General features: G+C 46.5%; 1 protein-coding gene across 1 annotated transcript in view; it reads left to right on the top strand.

The window, feature by feature from the left end:
- The window catches only part of WDR44 (WD repeat domain 44), a 150,325-nt gene extending 124,220 nt beyond the window's left edge, over positions 1-26,105 (top strand). Inside the window, exons 19-20 of the mRNA XM_029606697.1 lie at positions 8,280-8,414; positions 24,955-26,105. Coding sequence (XP_029462557.1) covers positions 8,280-8,414; positions 24,955-25,049 — 230 coding nt within the window. The 3' untranslated portion in view covers positions 25,050-26,105. The remainder of the gene's footprint in view (positions 1-8,279; positions 8,415-24,954) is intronic.
- Positions 26,106-26,333: the final 228 nt, after the last annotated feature.

Here is a 26,333-nt window from a genome sequence, read left to right as displayed (position 1 = left end):
ACCCATCGCAAACCTGCCCATGATCGCCAAACTGATGGAAAAAGTTGTAAATAAACAACTCTCCGAATATCTCGAGGAGCACAACATTCTCACCCCTGCACAATACGGTTTTCGGAAATCACTAAGCACAGAGTCCCTTTTGCTTTCTCTCACAGATAAATTACTTTTGAACCTGGAGAAAAAACAGTCATTCTTGCTGGTACTGCTAGATCTATCTTCAGCGTTCGACACGGTAAATCACTCACAACTCCTAAACCAACTATCAAACATAGGAATTAAAGGCACAGCTCTCAATTGGTTTAAATCATTCCTATCAAATAGGTTTTACAAGGTCAGAATAAACAACAAAGAATCTGACCCCATCCTATCAGATCAAGGTGTACCACAAGGCTCATCGCTCTCTCCCACCCTGTTTAACATTTACCTCCTCCCCCTCTGCCATCTGTTATCACAACTCAAGCTCACGCATTACCTCTATGCAGACGACATCCAGATCCTCATCCCCATCACAGAATCAATTCAAAAAGCCTTCGCCTACTGGGATAATTGTCTCCAACCAATTAAACAACTACTCTCCAGCCTGAACCTGATTCTAAACTCAAGCAAAACAGAGCTGCTACTGATTTCACACAACCCGAACACCCACCCAATTAGCCTCGCACAACCCACACCTTTAAACATGGAGCTCTCTGCAGACGTAAGGAATCTAGGAGCATGGCTCGACAACCAACTTAACCTAAAAAAATTCATAAACACAACCACCAGGGATTGCTTCTTTAAACTACAGGTCCTAAAGAAACTAAAGCCACTCCTTCACTTCAATGACTTTCGCCTCGTTCTCCAATCCATTATTTTTTCGAAACTTGATTACTGCAACTCAATCTTACTTGGACTCCCCGCCAACAGCATCAAACCTCTACAGATGGTACAAAACACAGCAGCCAGAATCCTAACTAACACTAATAGAAGAGACCATATTACCCCCATCTTGAGCAACCTCCACTGGCTACCCATCAAGCAGAGAATCCTATATAAAACCTTAACTATTATTCATAAAGCAATTCATAACATCGCACCTGTATCTCTACAAACTCAACTATGTCTACACTTACCCTCCAGACCCATCAGAAGCGTCTACAAAGGCACATTAGTCGCAGCTCCAACCAAATCAACTCTAAGAAAAAGAGCACTCTCAACTGCTGGACCACACCAATGGAATGCGCTCCCACCAGTCCTACGACTCGAACCTAGTCTACCAGAGTTCAAAAAACGGTTAAAAACCTGGCTCTTCAGTCAAGCCTTTCAATTCCCAGAGGGTAAATAGGCACCTCAGCATGACTCTCAGTTCCAACCATTGCAGGTTGACATTAACACCTTGCACTTAATTACATATATGTACTTGCTTATTCGTTATGTTTATTTAACAGTCATTATTTACATACTATATAACAGTACATTATTTACATACTATATAACAGTACATTTGCAGATTATCTTCACTACTAAAGTTCCTTGTAAAAAGTTGTACACACACATTCTATTCCAAAACACTAATAATGTTAATTGCCATTTGCTAAATGTTATTTTTACCTTCAATGTTCCTTGTAATAATGTTTAATGGTTGATTGTTATTGTTCAATGTTTAATGTTCTATGTACAAAACCCCGGTCTAACCTCCCAGACCAGGGCAACCTTTTCGTTACTTGTAAACCGGAATGATTTGTATTGCATACAGGAATTCCGGTATATAAAAATTAAAAATAAATAAATAAATAAATAAATCATTAAAATCATCCTTTGTACCTGAAGACTGGAGGGTGGCCAATGTAACCCCAATATTTAAAAAAGGCTCCAGGGGTGATCCGGATAACTGTAGACCAGTGAGCCTGACTTCAGTGCCAGGAAAAATAGTGGAAACTATTCTCAAGATCAAAGTCGTAGAGCATATAGAAAGGCATGGTTTAATGGAACACAATCAACATGGATTTACCCAAGGGAAGTCTTGCCTAACAAATCTGCTTTATTTTTTTGAAGGGGTTAATAAACATGTGGATAAAGGTGAACCGGTAGATGTAGTGTATTTGGATTTTCAGAATCGCGTGTCAGGCGGGAGGCAGTGTTGGGACGCTGCAAAGGCTGCTCACCCTAAAGGCTATTGTCCCCATCCCTCTGGAGGAGCAGGGTTAGGGAAAGTATTCTGTTTACTTTGTGGTGCCGAAAAAGGAGAGCTCCTTTTGGCCCATTCTCGATTTGCAGAAGGTGAATCTGTTCCTTCGGGTTCCGCGCCATGTTCTGGTCCGGAGGCTGCGGGTTCTGCGCTTTCATATGGAGATGCCGCGTACCGTGATGGCAGCAATTTGCAAAGGAGAATTTCTTGCCTCCCTAGACCTGCACATTTCCATTCAGCAGGAACATCAGAAGTTTCTTCGCTTCAAAGCGTTAAGTCAGTATTTTCAGTTCGGCTTGGCGACAGCACCCTACACATTCACCAAGGTATTGGTGGTGGTGGCTGTGGCTCTTTGCCGGGAGGGAATTTTGGTTCACCCGTATCTAGATGATTGGTTGGTTCGAGCAAAGTCCAGGGAAGAATGCAAGTCCATCCGAAGAGTTATGTCCACCTTACAGTCTCTCGGTTGGGTTATCAATGTGTAGAAGTCAGTTGGAGCCGACTCAGTCGCTGGTTTACTTAGGGGCCCACTTCGACACGCAGCGAGGCAGGGTTTTCCTGGCAGTGGACCAGGTGTCGAAGTTGAAGTCTCAGGTCAAGCGTCTTCGGAGCGGCCTCGGAGGGAATGGAGGCAGGCTGTGCGGCTTGGCGCTTGCGCCGACCCCGGATTTTAAAAGATACGCACGGCTATCTATTAAAATCCGGCGTACTATTGTTTGCGCCAGGTGCGTGAACAAAAGTACGCATGCATGTACTTTTTAAAAATCTGCCCCTAAATGTGAGCAATAATTTCTTCCGCTATAATGTTTACTCTTGAGGTATTTTTCAGCAGCCCACAAATGATTAAAGCTTTCAGAGGCAAAATACCTGCAGACTTCAGCCAGAATTTTCAAAGCGGACATTTGTGGGTTGTCCAGTATGATGTACACATTCAAGCAGATTTAATTTTCTACATGTATCTTTAAGCGTATGCTTTCGAAATCAAAAGTAGTGTGAGTGTTAATACTTTCCTTGCACCATCTCCACCCCCGGAATACCTGCCGCAAATATGGAGAAAAGCACTAGCATAATCGAATTACGTGTGTATGTTTCCCCACACAACCCCCAGATAACTTTCAGATGCCTTTTTACACTCAAACTGGGTTTTCCTAGCGTGTAGCAGATGGATTCAGGACCAATAGGTATAGTGTGCTTCTGACAGCAGTTGGAGACGGAGTCAGATTTCAATCTGACGTCAGCACCAGTACGTATACCGGAGCAGGAAGCTCTGCTCTTCAGTATTTTCTGTCTCCATAGCAGTTCGGGACTCTATACACACTTGCTCAGCGTTAGAATATTCAGACCAAAGAAGAGAAAAAAATTCCAAACAAAGAAGAAATCTTACCTCTACAGGTGAGCCCCGCTCTCCTGCGGTGATACCTAAGGGTATCACCGCAGTTGAGATTTCCTGAGTTGGTGATTTCCTGAGTTGGTGATTTCCTGAGGTGATTTCCAAGATCCCTCAGAGGTAGGCCTCGGTCCAGCAGTTGGTTCCCTGCGTGGACTTAGCCCCCCCGCAACGGAATCTTACCGAACCATGAGGCGTTTCTTCTCTAAAGAAGAGATACCAGATCTCGTGGCTCTCAGCTTGAAGGAGCTCGCCATTCCAGGCACAAGTGCAACAGAGGACCCAAAGACGAACTTCTCCTCGAAGGGCTCAGTCAGGCCTCCCGCCATTTCCCCTTGCTGCAAGCCGTACAACAGCTGATGAACTTGGAATGGGATGCCCCAGAGGCCAGTTTCAAAGGGGGGGCGGGCCCTGGAAGCCCTATATCCACTGGAACCCTCAGCCAAAGAACTACTAGGGTTCCCCAAAATGGATGCCATGGTCTGCGCGGTCACAAAGTGCACTACCATCCCAGTTGAGGGAGGAGCTGCACTCAAGGATGCCCAGGACAGTCGTCTGGAATCCATCCTTAAACAGTCATTCGACGTATCAGTTATGTCACTACAGATTGCTGCCTGCTGTGCCGTGGTAACATGCGCCTGCTTATCCATGACCAGGAACGCCGCCATGCCTGGCGAAGCACTAGAACCAGTAGTATCCTTCCTCATGGATGCGACCTCTGACCTGGTACGCACCTCAGCCAGGGGCATCTCATCCGTAGTGGCAGCCAGAAGGCAACTCTGGCTCCGAAACTGGTCAGCGGACGCGACCTCCAAGACGAAACTCACGAGAATGCCATTTAAAGGAGCCCTGTTCAGAAGCGAACTGGAGAAGTTAGCCGACAAATGGGGTGAATCCCCAGTACCTCGTGTACCGGAGGACAAGAACAAAAGAAGCCAACGCCCCTATCCCCGATTACCTAGGGGCAGAGGATCACAGCGTTTCAGACCCTACAAGAGTACATATCCAGCCCCTCGCCCCGCAGGCAGGGGCCAGTCCTTTCGGAACAAACACAACAAGAGGGGAGCCGGCTCTGGCACAGGCCCCAGCCGCACCCCACAATGAAAATCAGCTGACCCATCCACAGGAAGAAGCCATAGGGGGCAGGCTTGCCCTATTCTACCAAAGGTGGGTCGAGATAACAGCAGACAAGTGGGTCCTAACCATCATTCGAGAGGGATACTATCTGGACTTCCACAACATCCCTCCGGACAAGCTCGTGAAATCTCCTTGCCACGCACCCTCCAAGAGGACGACAGTGGAAAAGACACTGGCCAAATTACTCTCCCTAAAGGCCATAACGCCGGTGCCCATGCAACAACAAAATACTGGGTACTATTCCATCTATTTTATCGTCCCCAAGAAAGAGGAACGTTCCAGCCCATCCTGGACCTCAAGTCTCAACCGCTACCTGAGGGTACCACACTTCTGCATGGAAACCCTGCGTTCGGTCATAAGGGCAATACAGCTGGGAGAATTCCTTACATCCTTGGACCTGTCAGAAGCATACCTACACATCCCAGTCCATCACTAGCATCAGCGCTTCTGCGCTTCGCGATCCTGGACCACCACTACCAGTACCAGGCTCGCCACAGCCCCTCAGACGTTCACCAAAATTATGGTGGTAGTAGCGGCGACACTGAGGAAAGAGGGAATCCTCATACACCCATATCTGGATGATTGGTTGATCAGGGCAAAGTCTCCAGAGGAAAGTCATCAGGCTACCACCAGAGACAAGGCTCTACTGGAGAACCTCGGGTGGGTTGTCAACACAGACAAGAGCTGCCTACAGCCCTCCCAGTCCCTAGAATACCTGGGAGTTCGGTTCGACACCAGACAAGACAAGGTCATTCTTCCCCCTACGAGGAGAAGAAAACTGATGAACCAATTGCAAAATCTGCTAACAAGTCTTCGCCCCAAGGTATGGGACTACCTCCAAGTCCTCAGCCTCATGACATCAACCCTGGAAGTGGTCCCATGGGCAAGAGCTCACATGCGACTGCTACAGCGCTTCCTACTGTCACGGTGGAACCCGATGACCCAGGACTACTCCGTTCGCCTGCAGCTCCCGGAAGAGGTGCGGAACCAGCTCCAATGGTGGCTACAAGAAAACCATCTGAGCAAGGGAGTAAGGCTATCCCCACCGACCTGAATCTTGCTTACTACGGACGTAAGCCTACGAGGGTGGGGAGCCCACTGCCAGGAACTGACGTCCCGGGACAATGGGACAATGAAGAGTCAGGATGGAACATCAACTGACTGGAAGCCCAGGTAGTCAGACTATCCTGCATACGGTTCAGTCACAGACTCCGGGGCAAATCTTTCAGTCATGTCAGACAATGCCACGACAGTTGCCTACGTCAACCGCCAGGGAGGAACCAGAAGCCAACAGCTGTCCCTGGAAATAGATCCTCTAATGGCATGGGCGGAAGCAAACCTACAAGGGATCTCAGCCGCCCACATCGCAGAAAAAGATAACCTCACTGCAGACTACCTCGGCAGAGAAAGTCTAGACCCAGGGGAATGGAAGTTGTCGACCACAGCTTTCCAGTTGATAGTAAACTGCTGGGGAACCCTAGCCATGGATCTCCTGGCAATCCGGTCCAACGCCCAAGTTCCCAAATTCTTCAGTCGCAGACGAGAACCACAATCCCAAGGGATCGATGCCCTTGTCCAGACCTGGCCACAGGAAGGCCTGCTATACATCTTCCTCCCGTGGCTGCTACTGGGCGGGATCACCCGCAAGATAGAGCACCACAGGGGGCTAGTACTTCTAGTGGCCCCGGACTGGACAAGAAGGCCGTGGTACGCAGACATGTGAAGACTCGTGACGGGGAGCCCTCTACCTCCACACAGGGGTCTGCTCCAGCAAGGCCCGATCCTCCACGAAGACCCAAATTAATGCTCTCTTACGGTCTGGCCATTGAGAGGACACGTCTGAAGTAGAGCGGATACTCGAGGGTGGTGATGGACACCTTGCTCCGAGTACACAAGTTCTCCACCTCACTGACCTACATACGAATATGGAGAATATTCGAAGCTTGGTGCGAAGATTGCGACATCCTTCCGCGAACAGTCAAAATTCCCACGATCTGGAATTTCTGCAGGACTGATTACAGAAGGGGTTTTCTCTCAACTCCATCAAGGTTCAGGTGGCCGCTCTGGCCTGCTTCGGAGCCAAAGTGGAAGGCACCAGCCTAGCATCTCATCTGGACGTTTCCCGCTTCCTGAGAAGGGTCAAGCATATCAGACCACCACTAAAATGGCCGGTGCCCCTATGTAATCTCAATCTAGTACTAGACTCCCTAGCGGGAGCCTCCTTCAGACCTATCCAAGGTCTGCCTCTACGACTCCTAACCTTGAAGACGGCATTCCTAGTGGCAATATGTTCGGCCCGTCGCATCTCTGACCTTCAAGCACTATCCTGCTGAGAACCGTTCCTCAGGTTCACACTGGGATCCATACAGATATGCACAGTCCCCTCCTTCTTCCCAAAAGTGGTTTCTCACTTCCATCTAAACCAAACCATCTCGCTGCCATCTCCAGACAAGCATAAGGACTCGGAAGAATCTCGCCATCTTCGCCACCTTAACCGTCAGCAGACTCCTAGTCCGATATCTAGAAAGGTCGAACCCGTACGAAAGACGGACCACCTATTCATCCTTCACAGCAGGAAGAAAAAAGGGGAAGCGGCCTCGCGGGCAACCATAGCCCACTGGATCAAAGAAGTAATCAAGGCGGCCTACGTAGAGGCAGGCAAACCTCCACCTCTACAAGTCAAGGCCCTTTCTACTAGAGCCCAGGCAGTGTCCTGGGCGGAAACAAAGATGCTGTCACCCACCAAGATCTGTCGAGCGGTGACATGGTCCTCCATTCACACCTTCGCCAGGTTCTACTGCCTGGATGTTCAAGCTCGGGAGGACACAGCATTCTCAAGGGCAGTACTAAGTGGACCACGGGCAGCCTCCCACCCGGTTCGGGAGAAGCTTTTGTACATCCCATTGGTCCTGAATCCATCTGCTACATGCTAGGAAAAGGAGAAATTACTTACCTGATAATTTTGTTTTCCTTAGTGTAGACAGATGGATTCAGTATCCCGCCCATGGCTGCCGCTATGCACAAAAACCTCGGATGTCAATTCCCGAGAGCAGGACAAACATGGGTAAGCCACACTTCCCTTCAGCTAGGACACCCATAGTTACCAGGTGTCGGTGTTCCTCGGTTGAGGGCACTGGCGGTCTCCAGCTATTCAAGTTAAACAAAGTTAACCAAGTTAATCAAATTATCCAGACATACATATATCCACAATTGCTTTTCGAGGAGAATACTGAAGAGCTGCACTTCCTGCAGGGGTATATGTACTAGGGCTGACGTCAGACTGAAATCTGACTCCGTCTCCAACTGCTATCAGGAGCACACTATACTCATTGGTCCTGAATCCATCTGTCTACACTAAGGAAAACAAAATTATCAGGTAAGTACTTTCTCCATTATGTGCAGAAATCCTTTTGAAAATTGCACCCATAATTATTTTTGGGGGACAGTTTGTTAAATTGATGCAATACCAGATACAATTCTCATATGCCACCCTTGTAATGTTTTAAAAGTTTTACTCAGCTAATTTATTTGCTATTTAGCCTGCACTACTCATTAATTCTAAGTCTGAAATATTTTGCCTTTATTAAGCACACAATGCAGTTGTGACGTCTGCCATCTTTGCACCAAATCCGAGCCTGATAGTATCATTGGAAATGCCAGCTGAGAGACCAGAAACTGATCACAAGGGAGATAACACGGAGTCATCTGATACCATACCTTCTGGTAAGTACTTAGGAACTGAACTATAGTACACCTGCCTGCTGGTTATATAAATACATTTCTGAATGTAGAATTTTCATGCTTTCATTCATTATATAGTACTTTGTTATATAATAGTGAGTTCATTTACAAGAATTACATTAGACTAGCAAAGTTTTTTTTTAAAAAGAGAGAAAACTAGGCCGTTCATAACTCAGCAGTCTTTTGCACTAGGATGACCTGCAAAATGCATACAGTTGGATTTTTCTCAAGTGGTGGGGGTTTCTCATTTGAAATCTACATTGGTGTATTCCAAAACTATCTTGTTCCTCATGGATACTTCCCTCATATTTACTCTTTCCTGTGCCAATATCTTCTTTTGCTTCCTCCCCCCAAAGGATGTCACTGGTGGATAGACACCATCTTTGCTTTGACTGGTGTTACAGCACAACTCCATTATATGCCTGAATGCATATTCTGCTGCATGCCGCTTCCAGGTCTGGCAGAAAATGCACCATGCCCAACTGGTCAAGAAACCTAAGTCCAACTCTGTTGGCTCAAAATCTCCAGGATCTTTGAACCATCCATTGGCCCTCAAGCTCTGATGAAGCAGTCTTTTGCTGCTATGATGCGTGAAAGCAGTGTTTCCCACCTTTTCAAGCTGAAGACACATCTACATTAACAAAAATGTTCTGTAGCCCACATCCTCCATGGAGTCAGCAGTGCAAGCATGAAGGAGAGCTAGGGAAGCACTAAAAGCCCCCACAAGTCTCTGCCAAATTTTAAAACAAAAGGGAGTAGGAAATAGACGCACATGGGCCTATTCCATCTATACACGAGTGCAGGAGAAAGGAGTAGCTGACGTGATGCAGTCAGCTGGCTCAGTTGGATACTTTGGCTGCTGCATTTGGCTGCCAGACCTCCTCCTCCACTGCTGCTCCTGTTCCCAACACTCAGAATGAGTCATACCCATTGCTGATTGCACCCTGTCTCACTCAGCCTTGGGGATAAGACAGAGGCTGGAAGGATTCAAAGGAGAAGATGGAGATATTGTGTGTGCCACACAAAGCGGGACCCAGCTATCCATGCCCTGCATGCTACCCATTAATTACCATACTCTGGGACTTATACTGTAGCTAAGAAAAAGAGGTATGAATGATACACACTAGCACCGCGGAGCAAGATGGACGCTTGAATCTGAGCTCCTGAAATCCCCGAGCCACCATTTGTGAAATCGCAAGTTCCCTGTATGTACCCGGATCAGTCCAGACACCTGGGTTTTGGGCCCCCACCCCCCCCCCCAGCAGATGGAGACAGAAGTTTACCAACAAAACTCCGCCTTATATAAGATGGTGCACCTACAGTCTGGCAGTATTCTTCTGTCTCCAGCAGAATGGTAGGGGTGCAACACCTACAGTCTGTGTTAGGGCCTAAGATAGGTTTTGTCTTTAGGGACAGTGTTAGTTTAAAAAACAACAAAAAAAAAAAACAGGAATAATAGCAGTGACTTGAGGGACCGCAGTGACTGCCTGCAGGTCGGAGTCTCTCGCCTCCCAGGGGGTTGTGAGGTCCTGAGGGGACCATCCTCCCTGCTGGTTGTCAGAGGCAGCTGAGGTACTGGGCAAAAGCCCCTTTTTTTCCAGCTCATCTACTACTGGGGGTGATACTGGGGAGCCCGGCTCACTCCTCCCAGTAGGGCCAGGACCCGGAGGCTAGCAGCAGGTATTTGTTTAAAAAAAAAAAACAACAAAACGGACTGTCATTTTTTTCGTTGTGGCTTCACTCTCCCTTCCCTTCCGATCGGGGGGGGGGGGGGGGGGGCGTGTTTTAGCGCCGATTTGCCACGTTCTGGGGGGGGGGGGTGAAATTAGATTTTTCATTTTTTAAATTTTGTTCAAAACATGCCACGTCGGGCCGCTTGTCAGGCCTGTGGCACCACGCAAGTGAGCTTGTCGCGGGACGGGCTTTGTTGTAATTGCCTTTCAGGGGGAGAGGGAGCTTCCATGACTTTGTGGAGGGTCGTGGTGAGGGTGCAGTCAGTGACAGGAGTGTTCGGGGAGCTGCCTCCATCGATTTCAGGCCCGTTCCCGCAGAACGCGGGAACGGCCGCCATCTTGGATCTGCTCTGGTCCGCAGCTTCCGGAGCGGGTGCCATTTTGGGCCCGTTGCTGTCAGCGGCCTCGGCAGCGCGTCCAGCACAGGGAGGGGGGCATCTCCCACCGAGTCTCTCGCCGCAGCGGAGTGTTCCTGAAGGGGACTGGCCCACAGGTCCCAACAGCCAGGACGCTGAGGATGTCCCTGCAGGGGATGAGGGTGATGGGTCCTCGGATTCCTCATTTTCTTCAGACTTTGTTCTTCTCATGCATAAGGCCTTTAAGGCCCGGAAAGCGTGCAAAAAGAGACCCCTTAGTCTGGACTCCCAGCCTGGGGCTCCAAAGCGGACCAAGACCGTACAGGACCCAGGTCCTCTGCCAGGCCAGAGGCCCTTCAACTTGAGAACCTCGCTGGCAGATCCAGATATCTCCATGGATTCGGAAGACCAGGATGACAGGGAGTTACCTTCCCAGCCCCCAACGGGGGTGGAGGGGGAGACGGAGCAATTCCAGAGCGGTATCCAGGGGTCTCATGGGGCAGACGGAGACGACTCGAAGGTTGTCAGTCTGTTTCGGAAAGATGAATTGGGTCCGCTCATTCCAGCTATTTTGGGGTAGTTGGGCATTCCACTTCCCCAGGAAGAGTCCCGTTTGGTTTTGGGCCTACGGGGTCCTCAGTCATCCTTCCCGTTTCATTTCTCGGCTACGGATTTGCTCTTCAAGAAATCGGACACCCTGGACTTGGGCCTTAAAGTGGCTAAGGCTATGGATAAACTTTATCTGCTTCCTGAAGAGGCTTTGGAGCTTTTAAGAGATCCTAAGGTGGATGCAGCAGTGGCTGCGGTCACAAAGAAAGACCACCATTCCAGTCATTGGGGGGTCAGCCCTTAAGGATTTACACGATCGCAAACTGGAGGTTCAGCTTAAGATTTTTTAGGTTTCTGCACTGGGAATTCATGTGGCGATGTGTAGCAATTTTTCGTTGAGGGCAAGCCTGAGTTGGATGCAACAGCTACTGACTAACAAATCACTCTCCCAAGAGGAATCTCTCCAAGTGGGGCGTTTAGAGGCAGTGACAGCCTATAGTGCTGATGCCTTCTACGATTTGCTTCGCACGTCGGCCAGGACCATGGTGTCGGCTGTGTCCGCAAGGTGGCTGCTGTGGTTACGCAACTGGGCTGCGGATGTGTCTTCTAAGTCTCAGCTGGGTTTGTTGCCATTTAAGGGAAAATTGCTCTTTGGGAAGGAGCTGGAAGACCTGATTGTCCATAGGCAAGAATAAGGTGCATCGCTTACTGAAGGATAGACCGAAGTCGAGGAGTTCCTTTCCTTCAAGGTCTCACTTTCGTGGAGGTCGGAGGGCTAAGACTTCTCGAGGGTCAGTTCCTTTCATCACAACACCACCAGACAACAGACGTACTCTCAGTCCTTTGGGGGCGGCGTTTCGGTAGACCTGGCTCCGGCCAGAGCGCTCCGGGCGGAAAGCCTTCGCAATGATGTGCGGCCGGCCCATTCCTTGGTTCCTGTGGTGGGAGGCAAATTGTCTCTGTTTCACGAGGAGTGGGTCAAAATCACATCGGATCAGTGGGTGCTGTCTGTGATAAAACACGGTTACGCGTTAGATTTTGCATGCTGGCCCTGTCAAAACTTTCTTGCCTCTCCATGTGGTCATGCCACCTACAGTCTGGAAGTATTAACTTAATGTCAAAGCAGAATGGATCCAAAACAACTATGTACAGTAACCTAACAACCTTAAACCGGCTCATGAACCCCCCACATGGGTACAGAACCCGTGCTATTCGGAAAAACTCAAATGATCTGTCGAGACAAGAAAAACAGTGCAGACTCCATTACCTTCAGGTGTCACATGGGCGGGACTCTGGACTGATCCATGATACTACAGTCTCCCCCAGTCTAGATTCCAGAGGTGATTTCCGCGATCCCTCGGAGCTGAGCCTCGGTCTGGCGCACAAACCATGGCTTCACCTGAAAATAAGCTCAAACTCAGGGCCTTTGCCCAGCATGCCACATTAGAGCTGCACAGCATGAGGAGGTCACGGCCCTGTGTATACAGTGCGAAGAGGCCCTAGGGGACCCAACTCATGGCCCTTCCCAGCCGGTACCGGACCCCAGCCTCTCGAGCAGTACGCCGGACCTAGCATCACACAGCGGGACCCCCCCCTCAAACGGAGCTCCCCAGGGACACGACGCCCCCTAGTCTACACCCGCCCAGTTGCATACAATACAGTTGTGCACTCCGGTGTGCGAAGATGCACGTGTAGGTTTAGTGCGTGCTGTTGTGCGCATGGGTCAAAGTTATGCACCCAGCACAGTGAGCACGTGGCTATGCGCTTTGCTTGTGCACTCAGCAGTTGTGCGCACAAGGTATTTGTGTGCACGGCTCGAAACGGCGGACAGGGCGGCGAACAGGGCCAAAATGGTGGCTGCGACCATGCGGACAATATGGCAACCACCTCGGAGGGTCTCCACGTGGGAGGGCCCTCGGATCTGACCAGGGTCTAGCCCTGCTAGGGCCAATCAACCCAGTGGCACTGGTCCCGGCTGGCGACCTGTGTGTCTCCTCGAGCTTCGGAGACCGAAGACTTTTAAATAGATTTCTACCTTACCTTGTCCCGGCGCTTCCTGGTTTCGTTCCGGGCGGTCTCCGGCTGCGGGGGGGAGAGGGAAAATACCTTCACCGCCGTGCCAGAGGTTGCACCCGCTGCCTATCAGCCTCACCCGATGTTGGGGGCTAGGTCCCTGCCGAAGGTCGGCCGCCGGTACTACAGGAACGAAAATTATCAGGTAAGAACCTGGGTGAAATTCTTCAAAGGTCTGCATACCTTCGTCCACATGCAACCGGGGCCTCCTACAAATGCGGTCACAGGCACCACCAGAGGACCTCAACATGCCAGGACCCTCTATGCCCAGGGAAGTGATCCCACCACCCAGAAGCCCCACCATTGGGGACACAGACATCTTAGATGAGGAGTCAGAACCCCTGGAGGAAGGGGAGAACTCCCTCTGGGGACAGAACCCCATCGAACCATGAGACACTTCTTCACCAAGGACGAACTTCCAGACCTGGTCATGCACAGCTTAAAAGAGCTTGCCATCCCGGGCACAGGGGCCTCAGGGGAACCTAAGCCGAATCCACTTTTGGAGGGACTTCGTCAGACATCCTGCCATTTCGCACTATTACAAGCCATCCAGCAACTAATTGACCTGGAATGGGAGGCCCCAGAAACCACGTTCAAAGGGGGCCAGCCTCTGGCAGCCATGTACCCTCTGGACCCCGCCGCCAAAGATCTCCTGGCATGTCCGAAAGTGGATGCCATGGTCAGTGCGGTCTCGACGCACACTACTATCCCGGTGGAGGGAGGAGCAGCACTCAAGGATGCTCAAGACAGACGTCTGGAATCTATCCTCAAACAGTCCTTTGACGTCTCCACTGTGTCTTTACAGATCGCAGCCTGCTGTGCTGTGGTGACACGCGCCTGTTTAGCGCAGACCAGGAACACTACTCCTGGGGAAGCCCTGGAACCAGCCGTATGATTCTTCGTGGACGCCGCTTCGGATCTGGTACACACGGCAGCTAGAGGAGTCTCATCCGCTGTGGCGGCAAGAAGACAAATCTGGCTCCGAAACAGGTCAGCCGACGCATCCTCCAAAATGAGACTCACAAGGATGCCTTTCAAGGGAACACTCCTGTTTGGAAGCGAACTAGAGAAACTAGCCAACAAATGGGGTGAGTCCCCACTGCTGCGGCTACCGAAGGACAGGAATAAGAGAAACCAGCGATCCTTCCCCTGGACCTCCAGGGGCAGAGGATCACAGCGCTTCAACCCATATAGAAGCTCATATCAAGCGGCCCGCCCCGCAGGTCGGAGCCAGTCCTTTCGGAACAAGCACAATAAAAGGGGAGCCAGCTCGGGCCCAGGCCCCAGCCGCACCCCACAATGAAGATCAGCTGACCCATCCAAAGGAAGAAGCCATAGGGGGCAGACTGGCCCTATTCTACCAAAGATGGGTCGAGATAACTTCAGACAAGTGGGTCCTCTCCATCATTCGAGAGGGATATTACCTGGATTTCCACCACCTTCCTCCGGACAAGTTTGTGGAATCTCCCTGCCATGACCCTTCCAAGAGAATGGCAGTGGAAGCTACACTGACCAGGTTACTAGCCTTAGAGGCTTTAACACCGGTGCCTCCACAACAAATAAATACTGGCCATTATTCCATCTATTTTATCGTTCCCAAGAAGGAAGGAACGTTCAGACCTATCCTGGACCTCAAAGCGGTCAACCGTTACCTGAAGATTCCCTGCTTCCACATGGAAACTCTACGCTCTGTAATAAGGGCGATACAACCGGGCGAGTTCCTTATCTCCCGGGATTTGTTGGAAGCCTACCTACACAATCCAATCCATCAAGAGCATCAGCGTTTTCTACGCTTCTCGATCCTGGACCGTCACTACCAGTTCCGGGCACTATATTTTGGGTTAGCCATTGCACCCCGGACGTTCACCAAGATCATAGTGGTGGTGGCAGCAACACTGAGGAAGGAAGGAATCCATGTGCACCCTTATCTAGACGATTGGCTGATCAGAGCGAAATCCCCAGAGGAAAGCCACCAGACAACCAACAGAGTCAAAATTCTACTGGAGAGCCTCGGGTGGGTGGTCAACACAAACAAGAGATGCCTGCAGCCCTCCCAATCTCTAGAATACCTGGGAGTCCGGTTCGACACCAAACAAGACAAGGTCATCCTGACACCGACAAGGAAATCAAAACTGATGACCCAGTTACGAACCCTGTTGAGCGAACCTCGCCCCACAGCATGGGATTACCTACAAGTTCTCTGCCTCATGGCATCCACACTGGAGGTAGTCCCATGGGCACGGGCTCACATGAGACCCCTACAACGCTCACTACTATCACGATGGAATCCACTGTCCCAGAACTACACCGTACGGCTTGAGCTTCCGGACAGAGTTCGGGCCCAACTACGATGGTGGCTACAAGAAGCCCATCTGAGCCAGGGAACGAGACTATCTTCCCTAACCTGGATCCTACTCACCACGGATGCCAGCCTACGAGGATGGGGAGCACACTGCCAGGAGCTAACCGCCCAAGGGCAATGGAACAAAGAAGAGTCTGGATGGAATATCCATCTCCTAGAAGCCCGGGCAGTCAGACTAGTCTGCCTAAGGTTCAGTCACAGACTCCGAGGCAAAGCGGTCAGAGTAATGTCAGACAACACCACAACAGTGGCCTACATCAACCATCAGGGAGGAACCAGAAGCCAACAAGTGTCTCTGGAAATAGACCCCCCTAATGTCATGGGCGGAATTGAATCTTCAAGAGATCTCGGCCGTCCATATTGCTGGGAAAGACAATGTCGCAACGGACTACCTCAGCAGAGAGAGTCTAGATCCAGGAGAATGGAAACTGTCAACCACAGCATTCCAATTGATAGTAAACTGTTGGGGGAACACCAACCATGGACCTCCTGGCAAGCCGGTCCAACGCCCAAGTACCCAGTTTCTTCAGCCACAGGCGGGAACCCCAGTCCCAGGGAATCGATGCCCTGGTACAGACCTGGCCACAGGAGACTCTGTTATACACCTTCCCGCTGTGACCCCTATTGGGTGCAATCATCCCCAAGATAGAACACCACAGGGGGCCAGTACTTCTAGTGGCCCCGAACTGGCCAAGAAGACCGTGGTATGCAGACATGCGAAGACTGTTGGCAGGAAACCCCCTGCCGCTACCTCCACACAGAGACCTGCTCCAACAGGGACCGATCCTCCATGAGGATCCAGCTTGATTCTCTTACGGTCTGGCCATTGAGATGACTCGCCTAAGGAGGAGAGGATACTCGGGGGCAGTAATTGACACCCTACTCCGAGCATGCAAGTTCTCCACATCCCTAACATACATAAGGATTTGGAGAGTATTCGAATCCTGGTGTGAGGACCACAACATCATACCACGCTCAGTCAAAATTCCTATGATTTTGGAATTCCTACAGAACGGACTACAGAAGGGATTGTCCCTCAACTCCATCAAGGTACAGGTTGTAGCCTTGTCATGCTACGGAACCAAGAGCGAGAGCGGCAGTATAGCCTCTCACCCGGATGTCTCCCGCTTCCTGAAAGGAGTCAAGCACATCTGACCACCCCTAAAGTGGCCGGTGCCTCTTTGGAATCTCAACCTGGTCCTAGATTTCCTAGCAGGCACCTCCTTCAGACCTCTCCGCGGCCTGTCTCTCCGACTATTAACATTGAAGACAGCCTTCCTGCTGGCAGTCTGTTCAGCTCGTCAAATATCTGAGTTACAAGCACTGTCCTGCTGGGAGCCGTTCCTCAGACTCACCCCGGGAACCAACCAGTTACGCACAGTTCCGTCGTTCCTCCCCAAAGTGGTGTCCCACTTCCATCTCAACTACACCATCTCACTACCATCACCAGATGAGCATAAGAATTCAGAAGAGGCTCGAAGTCTACGTCAGCTCAATGTCGGCAGGCTCCTAGTCCAATACCTGGAAAGGTCGGAATCCGTACGAAAGACGGACCATCTATTCGTCCTCCACAGCGGGAAGAAGCAGGGGGAAGCAGCCTCGCGAGCAACCATAGCCCGCTGGATCAAAGAAATCATCAAGGTGGCCTACAGGGAAGCAGGCAAGCCACCGCATTTACAAGTCAAGGCCCATTCTACTAGAGATGGTCCAAGAAAACAAAGAGGTAGGCGATCTATGATAGCCGTAAGGATAAACACAAACAATAGATGCCTGATCTTTTTCCAAATGTTTATTAAGCAGAGACGTGTACAAAAATCGCCCGACTCAGGCCGTGTTTCGCGGTTCAAAAACCGCTGCCTCAGGGGCTACAAACAAACCAAACATAAATTAACAATAATATCTAAAAACAATACTCAAATTAGCAACATCTTTAAGATCTTATAAATATTAAAAAGTCATTATCACAAAATAAAAACTTTTTTAATCCTTAATTAAGATCTCAGATATTGATAAAAAATATTGATTATTTAAAATTAAATTAATAAATTCTTAAAATGATGACAAAAATCCAACAGTATATCAAACATACCCACAAGAATACTTTATCAATTCCTGCTTAAGAATTAAATATTTAACAGTATATATACTTCTCAGCATGTTTAAAGATAAATTTACCTTCAACACTCCACAATTATTCTTAAGCAGGAATTGATAAAGTATTCTTGTTAATTTATGTTTGGTTTGTTTGTAGCCCCTGAGGCAGCAGTTTTTGAACCGCGAAACTCGGCCTGAGTCGGGCGATTTTTGTACACGTCTCTGCTTAATAAACATTTGGAAAAAGATCAGGCATCTATTTGTGTTTATCCATTCTACTAGAATCCAGGCAGTGCCCTGGGCGGAAACTAAGATGCTGTCACCCGCCGAGATCTGCAGGGCGGCGACATGGTCCTCCATCCACACCTTCTTCAGGTTTTACCGCCTGGATGTTCAGGCTCGGGAGGACACAGCATTTGCAAGGGCAGTACTAAGTGGGTCACGGGCAGCCTCCCACCCGGTTCAGTAGCTTTTATTCATCCCATTGGTCCTGAGTCCATCTGCTACATGCTAGGAAATGGCGAAATTACTTACCTGATAATTTCATTTTCCTTAGTATAGACAGATGGACTCAGCATCCACCCACGGCTGCCGTTACTCATGGAATTTTCGGAGGACATCCCCGGGAGCGAGTGATTCAAGGGTAAGCAATGCTTTCCTTCATCTAGGACACCCATCCTACCGGGTGTCGACATTTCCCGGTTGAGGGCACTGGCGGTCTCCAGCTATAGCCAATTCAACCAGTTCAATTTAATCAATTTAACCAAGTTATAAGTTAATCAAGTTATTCAAAATAGTCAGTCATAAATATACACACAATGCTTTTCGAGGAGAATACTGAAGAGCTGCACTTTCTGCATGGGTATATGTACTAGGGCTGACGTCAGATTGAAATCTGATCCGTCTCCAACTGCTATCAGGAGTACACTATACCCATTGGTCCTGAGTCCATTTGTCTACACTAAGGAAAACAAAATTATCAGGTAAGTAATTTCTCCATTTGTGCAAATTAATTAGCAGGCATAAAAGTGCACGAACAAGTTTGGTAATGTATACGCAAGTATCGTACAAAATAGTAATTACCGCTTGTACTTCTTGATCCCACCCTGGAACGCACCTCTATTCCGCCCCTTTTCTCCTGCAGTAAAATGTACACACAAAATGGAGAATACACGCATACTCGCAATGCTTATAAAATAGCATATCCTCGAGTACATGCTACTTGCGTACACGTATGCTATTTTTATGCATGAAAATGCTTTGAAAATTTACTGCTCCGAGCGCAGCGCATTCAGTGCACATCTCAGAGGGCTCTGATATAGGAAGTAACTCACACTCCATAACAGGCCAGATGCCATCCCAGATCTTTGGTAGAGAAGGTCACAAACTCATGGAGGTTTCTTCTACTGGAGTGGTTGTGTGGATAGTTCGGCCTTCCAGTAGCGAGGACAAAAACAGTAAAGGAATTAAAAAAAAAAAAAAGAAAAAGCCTAGGAGAAGAACAGAGAACCCTAGTTGCAAAGAAGTGAAGGAAAAGCCAGAGATCAGCTGTGCTCTGTCGCATTGCACCAGGAAATAAGTTGAGCATACTAGATGGACTTTGTGTTTCTTATCTGCTGTTATATTTTCTAGTTCTAAACTGGCCCTGAGGTTCTCCTTCACCCCCACTGACTGACAGGTTAAGGTTCTTAATGAACTCGCCATACTTTTGCAGCAAGATATTTTGATGCAGCTTGTTGCATGACAATGCTTCCCAAATTTCTAAATACCATCACTTTAACACGGCAAGATTTGCTGTAGCCTTAAAACAAAGAGACCTCATACAAATGTGGCCGAATTACCATATGCGGGTGCACAGGACGCCACTCAGGTTATACAGTGATAACTTTAAACAAGCACCGTTATGAATGTTCAAATCATCGGTCTCTTTGCTAAGAAATTCAAGTAAGGACAGCTTGTGTCCGTTTACTGGCAAACATGAAGCAGTATGAACATTTTACTTATCGTGGTGTTGGTAGCATTTTATAGCGGAAATATGCAGTCAGGATATAATTGTTGGCACTGGCCCGACACGGCTCGTGTTTCTTGCACCAGCTTCCTCAGGGGCCTCACAATGCCACAACTGAAAATAGAAATACACATGGTGTCAATTCCTTGTTAAGCTGCAAAAAATAATATTGGCAACGCTTAATACCTACGATTCCAAGCACTGCCGCTCTGCTCTGCTACTCGGCTGCAAATCCTGTTAGGCAGCAGGATCCGCCATTTTACTCAACACTTATATACCTACCGCGGTAGGAGGAACTCATTAATTATGACGTGGGAGACAATTAAGTTGAAACGGGCGGAGTTACTAGATAAGCGATGTCCATTCAACAGAGTCGTTTAACCCCGTCGGTGATGTGGATGCCAAGGTGAAAATCCACCATTGTTCACGCTCATTAAGAATGTGATTAATATCCCCACCACGGGTATTGGGTACAATGTGTTCCAAGATTGTCCAGCGAAGTTGCTCAAAAGTATGATTGAAAGTGGTGCAATGCGGTACTATAGGTGCTTCCATATTAGATGTATTCAAACGACTCCGATGTTCAAAAAGTCGGGTTTTGATTTTTCTACTTGTTCTGCCCACATATATGAGTTTACAAGGGCACTGGATCAGATATACTACAAAAGTAGAATTACAAGTTGTAGTTGATCGTTTGTAATAAATGTACCCCGTTTTGGGATGCTGCCATGACGGACCCTCCATCGTAATGGAGCACATGTCGCAGTTGCCACAGGCTGTATGTAGTCCTTGCGAACTGTCAATGAAATTTGGAGTGACAGCCGCGTGTACTACGCAATCTTTCAAGTTTTTGCTACGCTGATAAGCAAAAAGTGGAACGTCAGTAAATACATGATGGAGCTGAAGGATGTGCCAATGTTGTTGAATACTTTTAACAATAAGGTAGGATTTGTCCGTGTGTGTAAGTACACATATGTCCGAAGTCACCGGGTCCTGTACTTTATATTCTAACAAAGCTGGCCGTGGGGAATGCCATGCCCGCTTAAAGGCTTTGTAGACAGTGTAGTAAGGATACCCTCTGGAAAAGAATCTCTCTGCCAATTTTCCAGCTTGGAGTTTGAAATCGCCATCCGATGAACAAAGGCGTCGAAGCCTAAAAAATTGGCTCACAGGTAAACCTTGTTTGAACGCTCTAGGATGGAAGCTATGGTATCTGAGCAGGTTGTTCCTTTCCATAGGTTTGCGGTGAATCGATGTGTAAAGATGATGATTGACAATGGAAATGGCAATATCCAAAAAAGCTAAGTATGTGGTACTATATTGTGTGGTGAATTGTAAATCCTTGTCTATTGTGTTAACCCAGAGAAAAAACTGTTGTAAAGAGACACTATCCTGTTTCCAAAAAATAAGGAGATCATCAATATATCGGACCCACAGTGAAACCGCATCAAACCATCTTGAATTGTAAATATGAAGTCTTTCTAATCTATCCATAACGAGGTTAGCAATCGAGGGGGCTGCGGAAGACCCCATTGCTATACCGTGGATTTGCAAATAGAATCGGGAATTGAAAGAAAAATAATTATTTTGGATAACCAGTTTGGCTATTTCAAAAACGAACCAAAAGGGAATCCTAGAACCTGCCAAATTATTTTGGAGTGTTTCTTGAATAGTCAATAAAGCAGTAACATGAGATACATTGGTATACAATGAAACAACATCCATTGTTACCAAGACTGTGGGCTCCTTCAAAGTTGAGAAATTACCCAGGATTTTAAGTACTGCAGTGGTGTCCTTAATGTATGATCTCATTTTTTGAACATAAGGTTTCAAAAATGTGTCTAAAAAAATTGCCAGTGGTTCCAAAACAGACCCATTACTTGACACTATGGGTCTGAGTGGAGGATCAATTACGGATTTATGGACCTTGGGAATCCCATACATGATAGGGGTCCGAGGGTGCTGCACCAATAAAAAATTACGTTCTTTGCGGGTGAGAAACGGAGTTACTTTTTCTTCCAGTAAGTTCGCAATAATGTTAACAAGGTCCTTGGTGGGATCTTCATCAAGAGGCCTATAGTATTTAGTATCAGACAGGTGGGTGTTTAATTTGGTGATGTATGAATCACGATCTAACATCACTGGAAGAAAAAGTAACTCCGTTTCTCACCCGCAAAGAACGTAATTTTTTATTGGTGCAGCACCTTCGGACCCCTATCATGTATGGGATTCCCAAGGTCCATAAATCCGTAATTGATCCTCCACTCAGACCCATAGTGTCAAGTAATGGGTCTGTTTTGGAACCACTGGCAATTTTTTTAGACACATTTTTGAAACCTTATGTTCAAAAAATGAGATCATACATTAAGGACACCACTGCAGTACTTAAAATCCTGGGTAATTTCTCAACTTTGAAGGAGCCCACAGTCTTGGTAACAATGGATGTTGTTTCATTGTATACCAATGTATCTCATGTTACTGCTTTATTGACTATTCAAGAAACACTCCAAAATAATTTGGCAGGTTCTAGGATTCCCTTTTGGTTCGTTTTTGAAATAGCCAAACTGGTTATCCAAAATAATTATTTTTCTTTCAATTCCCGATTCTATTTGCAAATCCACGGTATAGCAATGGGGTCTTCCGCAGCCCCCTCGATTGCTAACCTCGTTATGGATAGATTAGAAAGACTTCATATTTACAATTCAAGATGGTTTGATGCGGTTTCACTGTGGGTCCGATATATTGATGATCTCCTTATTTTTTGGAAACAGGATAGTGTCTCTTTACAACAGTTTTTTCTCTGGGTTAACACAATAGACAAGGATTTACAATTCACCACACAATATAGTACCACATACTTAGCTTTTTTGGATATTGCCATTTCCATTGTCAATCATCATCTTTACACATCGATTCACCGCAAACCTATGGAAAGGAACAACCTGCTCAGATACCATAGCTTCCATCCTAGAGCGTTCAAACAAGGTTTACCTGTGAGCCAATTTTTTAGGCTTCGACGCCTTTGTTCATCGGATGGCGATTTCAAACTCCAAGCTGGAAAATTGGCAGAGAGATTCTTTTCCAGAGGGTATCCTTACTACACTGTCTACAAAGCCTTTAAGCGGGCATGGCATTCCCCACGGCCAGCTTTGTTAGAATATAAAGTACAGGACCCGGTGACTTCGGACATATGTGTACTTACACACACGGACAAATCCTACCTTATTGTTAAAAGTATTCAACAACATTGGCACATCCTTCAGCTCCATCATGTATTTACTGACGTTCCACTTTTTGCTTATCAGCGTAGCAAAAACTTGAAAGATTGCGTAGTACACGCGGCTGTCACTCCAAATTTCATTGACAGTTCGCAAGGACTACATACAGCCTGTGGCAACTGCGACATGTGCTCCATTACGATGGAGGGTCCGTCATGGCAGCATCCCAAAACGGGGTACATTTATTACAAACGATCAACTACAACTTGTAATTCTACTTTTGTAGTATATCTGATCCAGTGCCCTTGTAAACTCATATATGTGGGCAGAACAAGTAGAAAAATCAAAACCCGACTTTTTGAACATCGGAGTCGTTTGAATACATCTAATATGGAAGCACCTATAGTACCGCATTGCACCACTTTCAATCATACTTTTGAGCAACTTCGCTGGACAATCTTGGAACACATTGTACCCAATACCCGTGGTGGGGATATTAATCACATTCTTAATGAGCGTGAACAATGGTGGATTTTCACCTTGGCATCCACTTCACCGACGGGGTTAAACGACTCTGTTGAATGGACATCGCTTATCTAGTAACTCCGCCCGTTTCAACTTAATTGTCTCCCACGTCATAATTAATGAGTTCCTCCTACCGCGGTAGGTATATAAGTGTTGAGTAAAATGGCGGATCCTGCTGCCTAACAGGATTTGCAGCCGAGTAGCAGAGCAGAGCGGCAGTGCTTGGAATCGTAGGTATTAAGCGTTGCCAATATTATTTTTTGCAGCTTAACAAGGAATTGACACCATGTGTATTTCTATTTTCAGTTGTGGCATTGTGAGGCCCCTGAGGAAGCTGGTGCAAGAAACACGAGCCGTGTCGGGCCAGTGCCAACAATTATATCCTGACTGCATATTTCCGCTATAAAATGCTACCAACACCACGATAAGTAAAATGTTCATACTGCTTCATGTTTGCCAGTAAACGGACACAAGCTGTCCTTACTTGAATTTCTTAGCAAAGAGACCGATGATTTGAACATTCATAACGGTGCTTGTTTAAAGTTATCACCGTATAACCTGAGTGGCGTCCTGTGCACCCGCATATGGTAATTCGGCCACATTTGTATGAGGTCTCTTTGTTTTAAGGCTACAGCAAATCTTGCCGTGTTAAAGTGATGGTATTTAGAAATTTGTTTGTTTAAGATTCCATCTCTTGGACAGTTGCTTTTGTTTCAAGTGACAATGCTTCCCAGCATTTAATGCAATATGATCTCATTTTAACACTTGAAAATGTGCATGACCCCAAACACTGACCAAAATAAAATAGCAGGCCTCCTCTGTCTCCCCCACTCACCATTCATCCAAAGTGGGGAAGCAGTGGTGGCAGTTGTCAGCATGGGGTTTGTGAGTGCATGCTCATAGATCCTGGCCCTCTGCATAGATTTCCATTCTAACAGGAAGCCTGTGCAGGAGCAGGATAATGGGGGCCTTTGAATGCTGCAGCTGGATACCGGTTGGAGTGGAGGACCAGGGGGAAGAGAGTGCATTCTGATTTCTTGTAAACCCAACCCCGGAGTTTATGGGGACTGCTGTTGTATGGCCTTACTGGACAACAACCATAGGTTGTACTGAGGGCTGTCTGATATTAATCCTCACCTGGACTTCAGATATACTTGCATCAGTGTTGATTTGAGCACCTCTTTCAGCATTAGCAATTGATTATATATGCTGTCTGTCTAGCCTCTGCATCTGTTCTCATGTTTGGAATGAGAGATGCTTTAATACATAAACAAGTGTTCTTTTGCCACTATAGTTTACAATATTGATTACTCTTCTGTTGTATAGTACCAGAGAAGAGTTTGGTTGCAAATTGGAACAAATGCTCCCTAAAAATATATTTTGGTAATCAGTGTTCAGGAAAGAAAGATAGTCTTGGAGACAGAATGGCTGGCTACATTAACTATACAGCTAAAAGAATTGGTCAGATCAGTGCAGCTCTAGCCCATTAGCTCACTCCCTAGTATCTTAAGATAGAAAGAAATTAATGTAATTTGGATTTAGGATATATGCTTTCTTTATCAAGCTCACCTAACCATTTCATTCTTTTTTTTTTTTTTTTAAAGGTGCTTTGAAATCCGATCATACAGAAGTGCTTTTATCTGCTGACTTCACTGGTGCAATCAAAGTCTTCATTAACAAAAAGAAAATTATATCTTAAAATGTACAACCATCAAAATTCAGCTATAAGTAATCCTGCAAGTAAATCTTATTAGCCATTATGGGTGGAAGCAAAATAATTTATGTAATATGTGCAGCAGGCCTATGATACTTTTTCACCATAATTTTTTTATTTTTGACATACCTGCTAATCCTGGCTTTTTGAGATTCTGTTTTGGTAACCTATTAATAGCTGGACTGATAGGTTAGGGAGAAATATGTATGGATTACAAAACCAAACAGTCTTTAAATCCTTTTTTTTTTAATGTGTTCTGTTATGGTTGTGAACATGCACAAATTTCTGCATGACTGTATATTAATATATTCACACATACGTGTGCCTTTAATGGTTACATGCACTAAGTTGAACAGGTAGAGAAATTAACTTTTTTGGTGGCTTCACAGCCACTAAATATTAAAAATACAAAAATTAACAAGTGTTTTCTTTTTGTATATTTTTTGTTTTGATAAAGTTCAGCTTAAAAAGAGAACTTTATTTCTGTTGCACAAAATTCCAATTGTAAGAAAAATAATAGCTCCTCAGTTTACGATTAGCTCTTGTTTTGAGGATATATTATAAATTTCTGATGGGTCAAAAAAAAAAGTGTCAATGTTTTTATAAACTAAGTTAATTTCAGGTCAAGTGGAATTATTTTTGTTTTATAAGTGCTGTAAATTTTAAATTCCTTTTTTTTTTTCTTTGCACACTGGAGCACAATATTTCTGTGTGAAAAATCCCATCTCATTCCTTATTCACAATCATCATGGCTATGCTGATCTGAAGTAAATTTACACTGTATTCAGATGAATTCTTTTCCACCTATGTAAAAAAAAACTGTTTACATATTTTTTAGGCATTGTTGGTAAATGAAAAGTTTTTTCAGGTTCTTTTTTTCTGTTTAGAGTAACAGTACTGGATTTTGACGTCTTTGTATATATTCAGAAAAAATGGACCAATGAAATAACATTCTGGGTAGTTCAACTCAAAAATGTTATTGATGGTTTCAGAAAACAAATAATGTATCATTAAAAATCAGTCGCAAAGATTTGGAAACAATCTTGATTTCTTGTTATATGATTCTCTTTTTTTTTCTTTGTTTTATACATTCTATGATTCAATTTTTCTTTCTCAGTCATCCTAATTCTCCAGGTACTCCACTGCAATATCTTAAAAAGGAACACAGCATTACTACTTAGTACATCATAAAATTATTAACATCTGGTCATGTGTGCAGAGGTCAAAGGTTACAGCTTTATCAAAGATGATCCCCAGGACCAGTAGGAG

The sequence above is a fragment of the Rhinatrema bivittatum genome, chromosome 6, assembly GCF_901001135.1.
Source record: "Rhinatrema bivittatum chromosome 6, aRhiBiv1.1, whole genome shotgun sequence".
Classification (NCBI taxonomy): domain Eukaryota; kingdom Metazoa; phylum Chordata; class Amphibia; order Gymnophiona; family Rhinatrematidae; genus Rhinatrema; species Rhinatrema bivittatum.
This window is presented reverse-complemented; position numbering and strand designations above follow the sequence as displayed.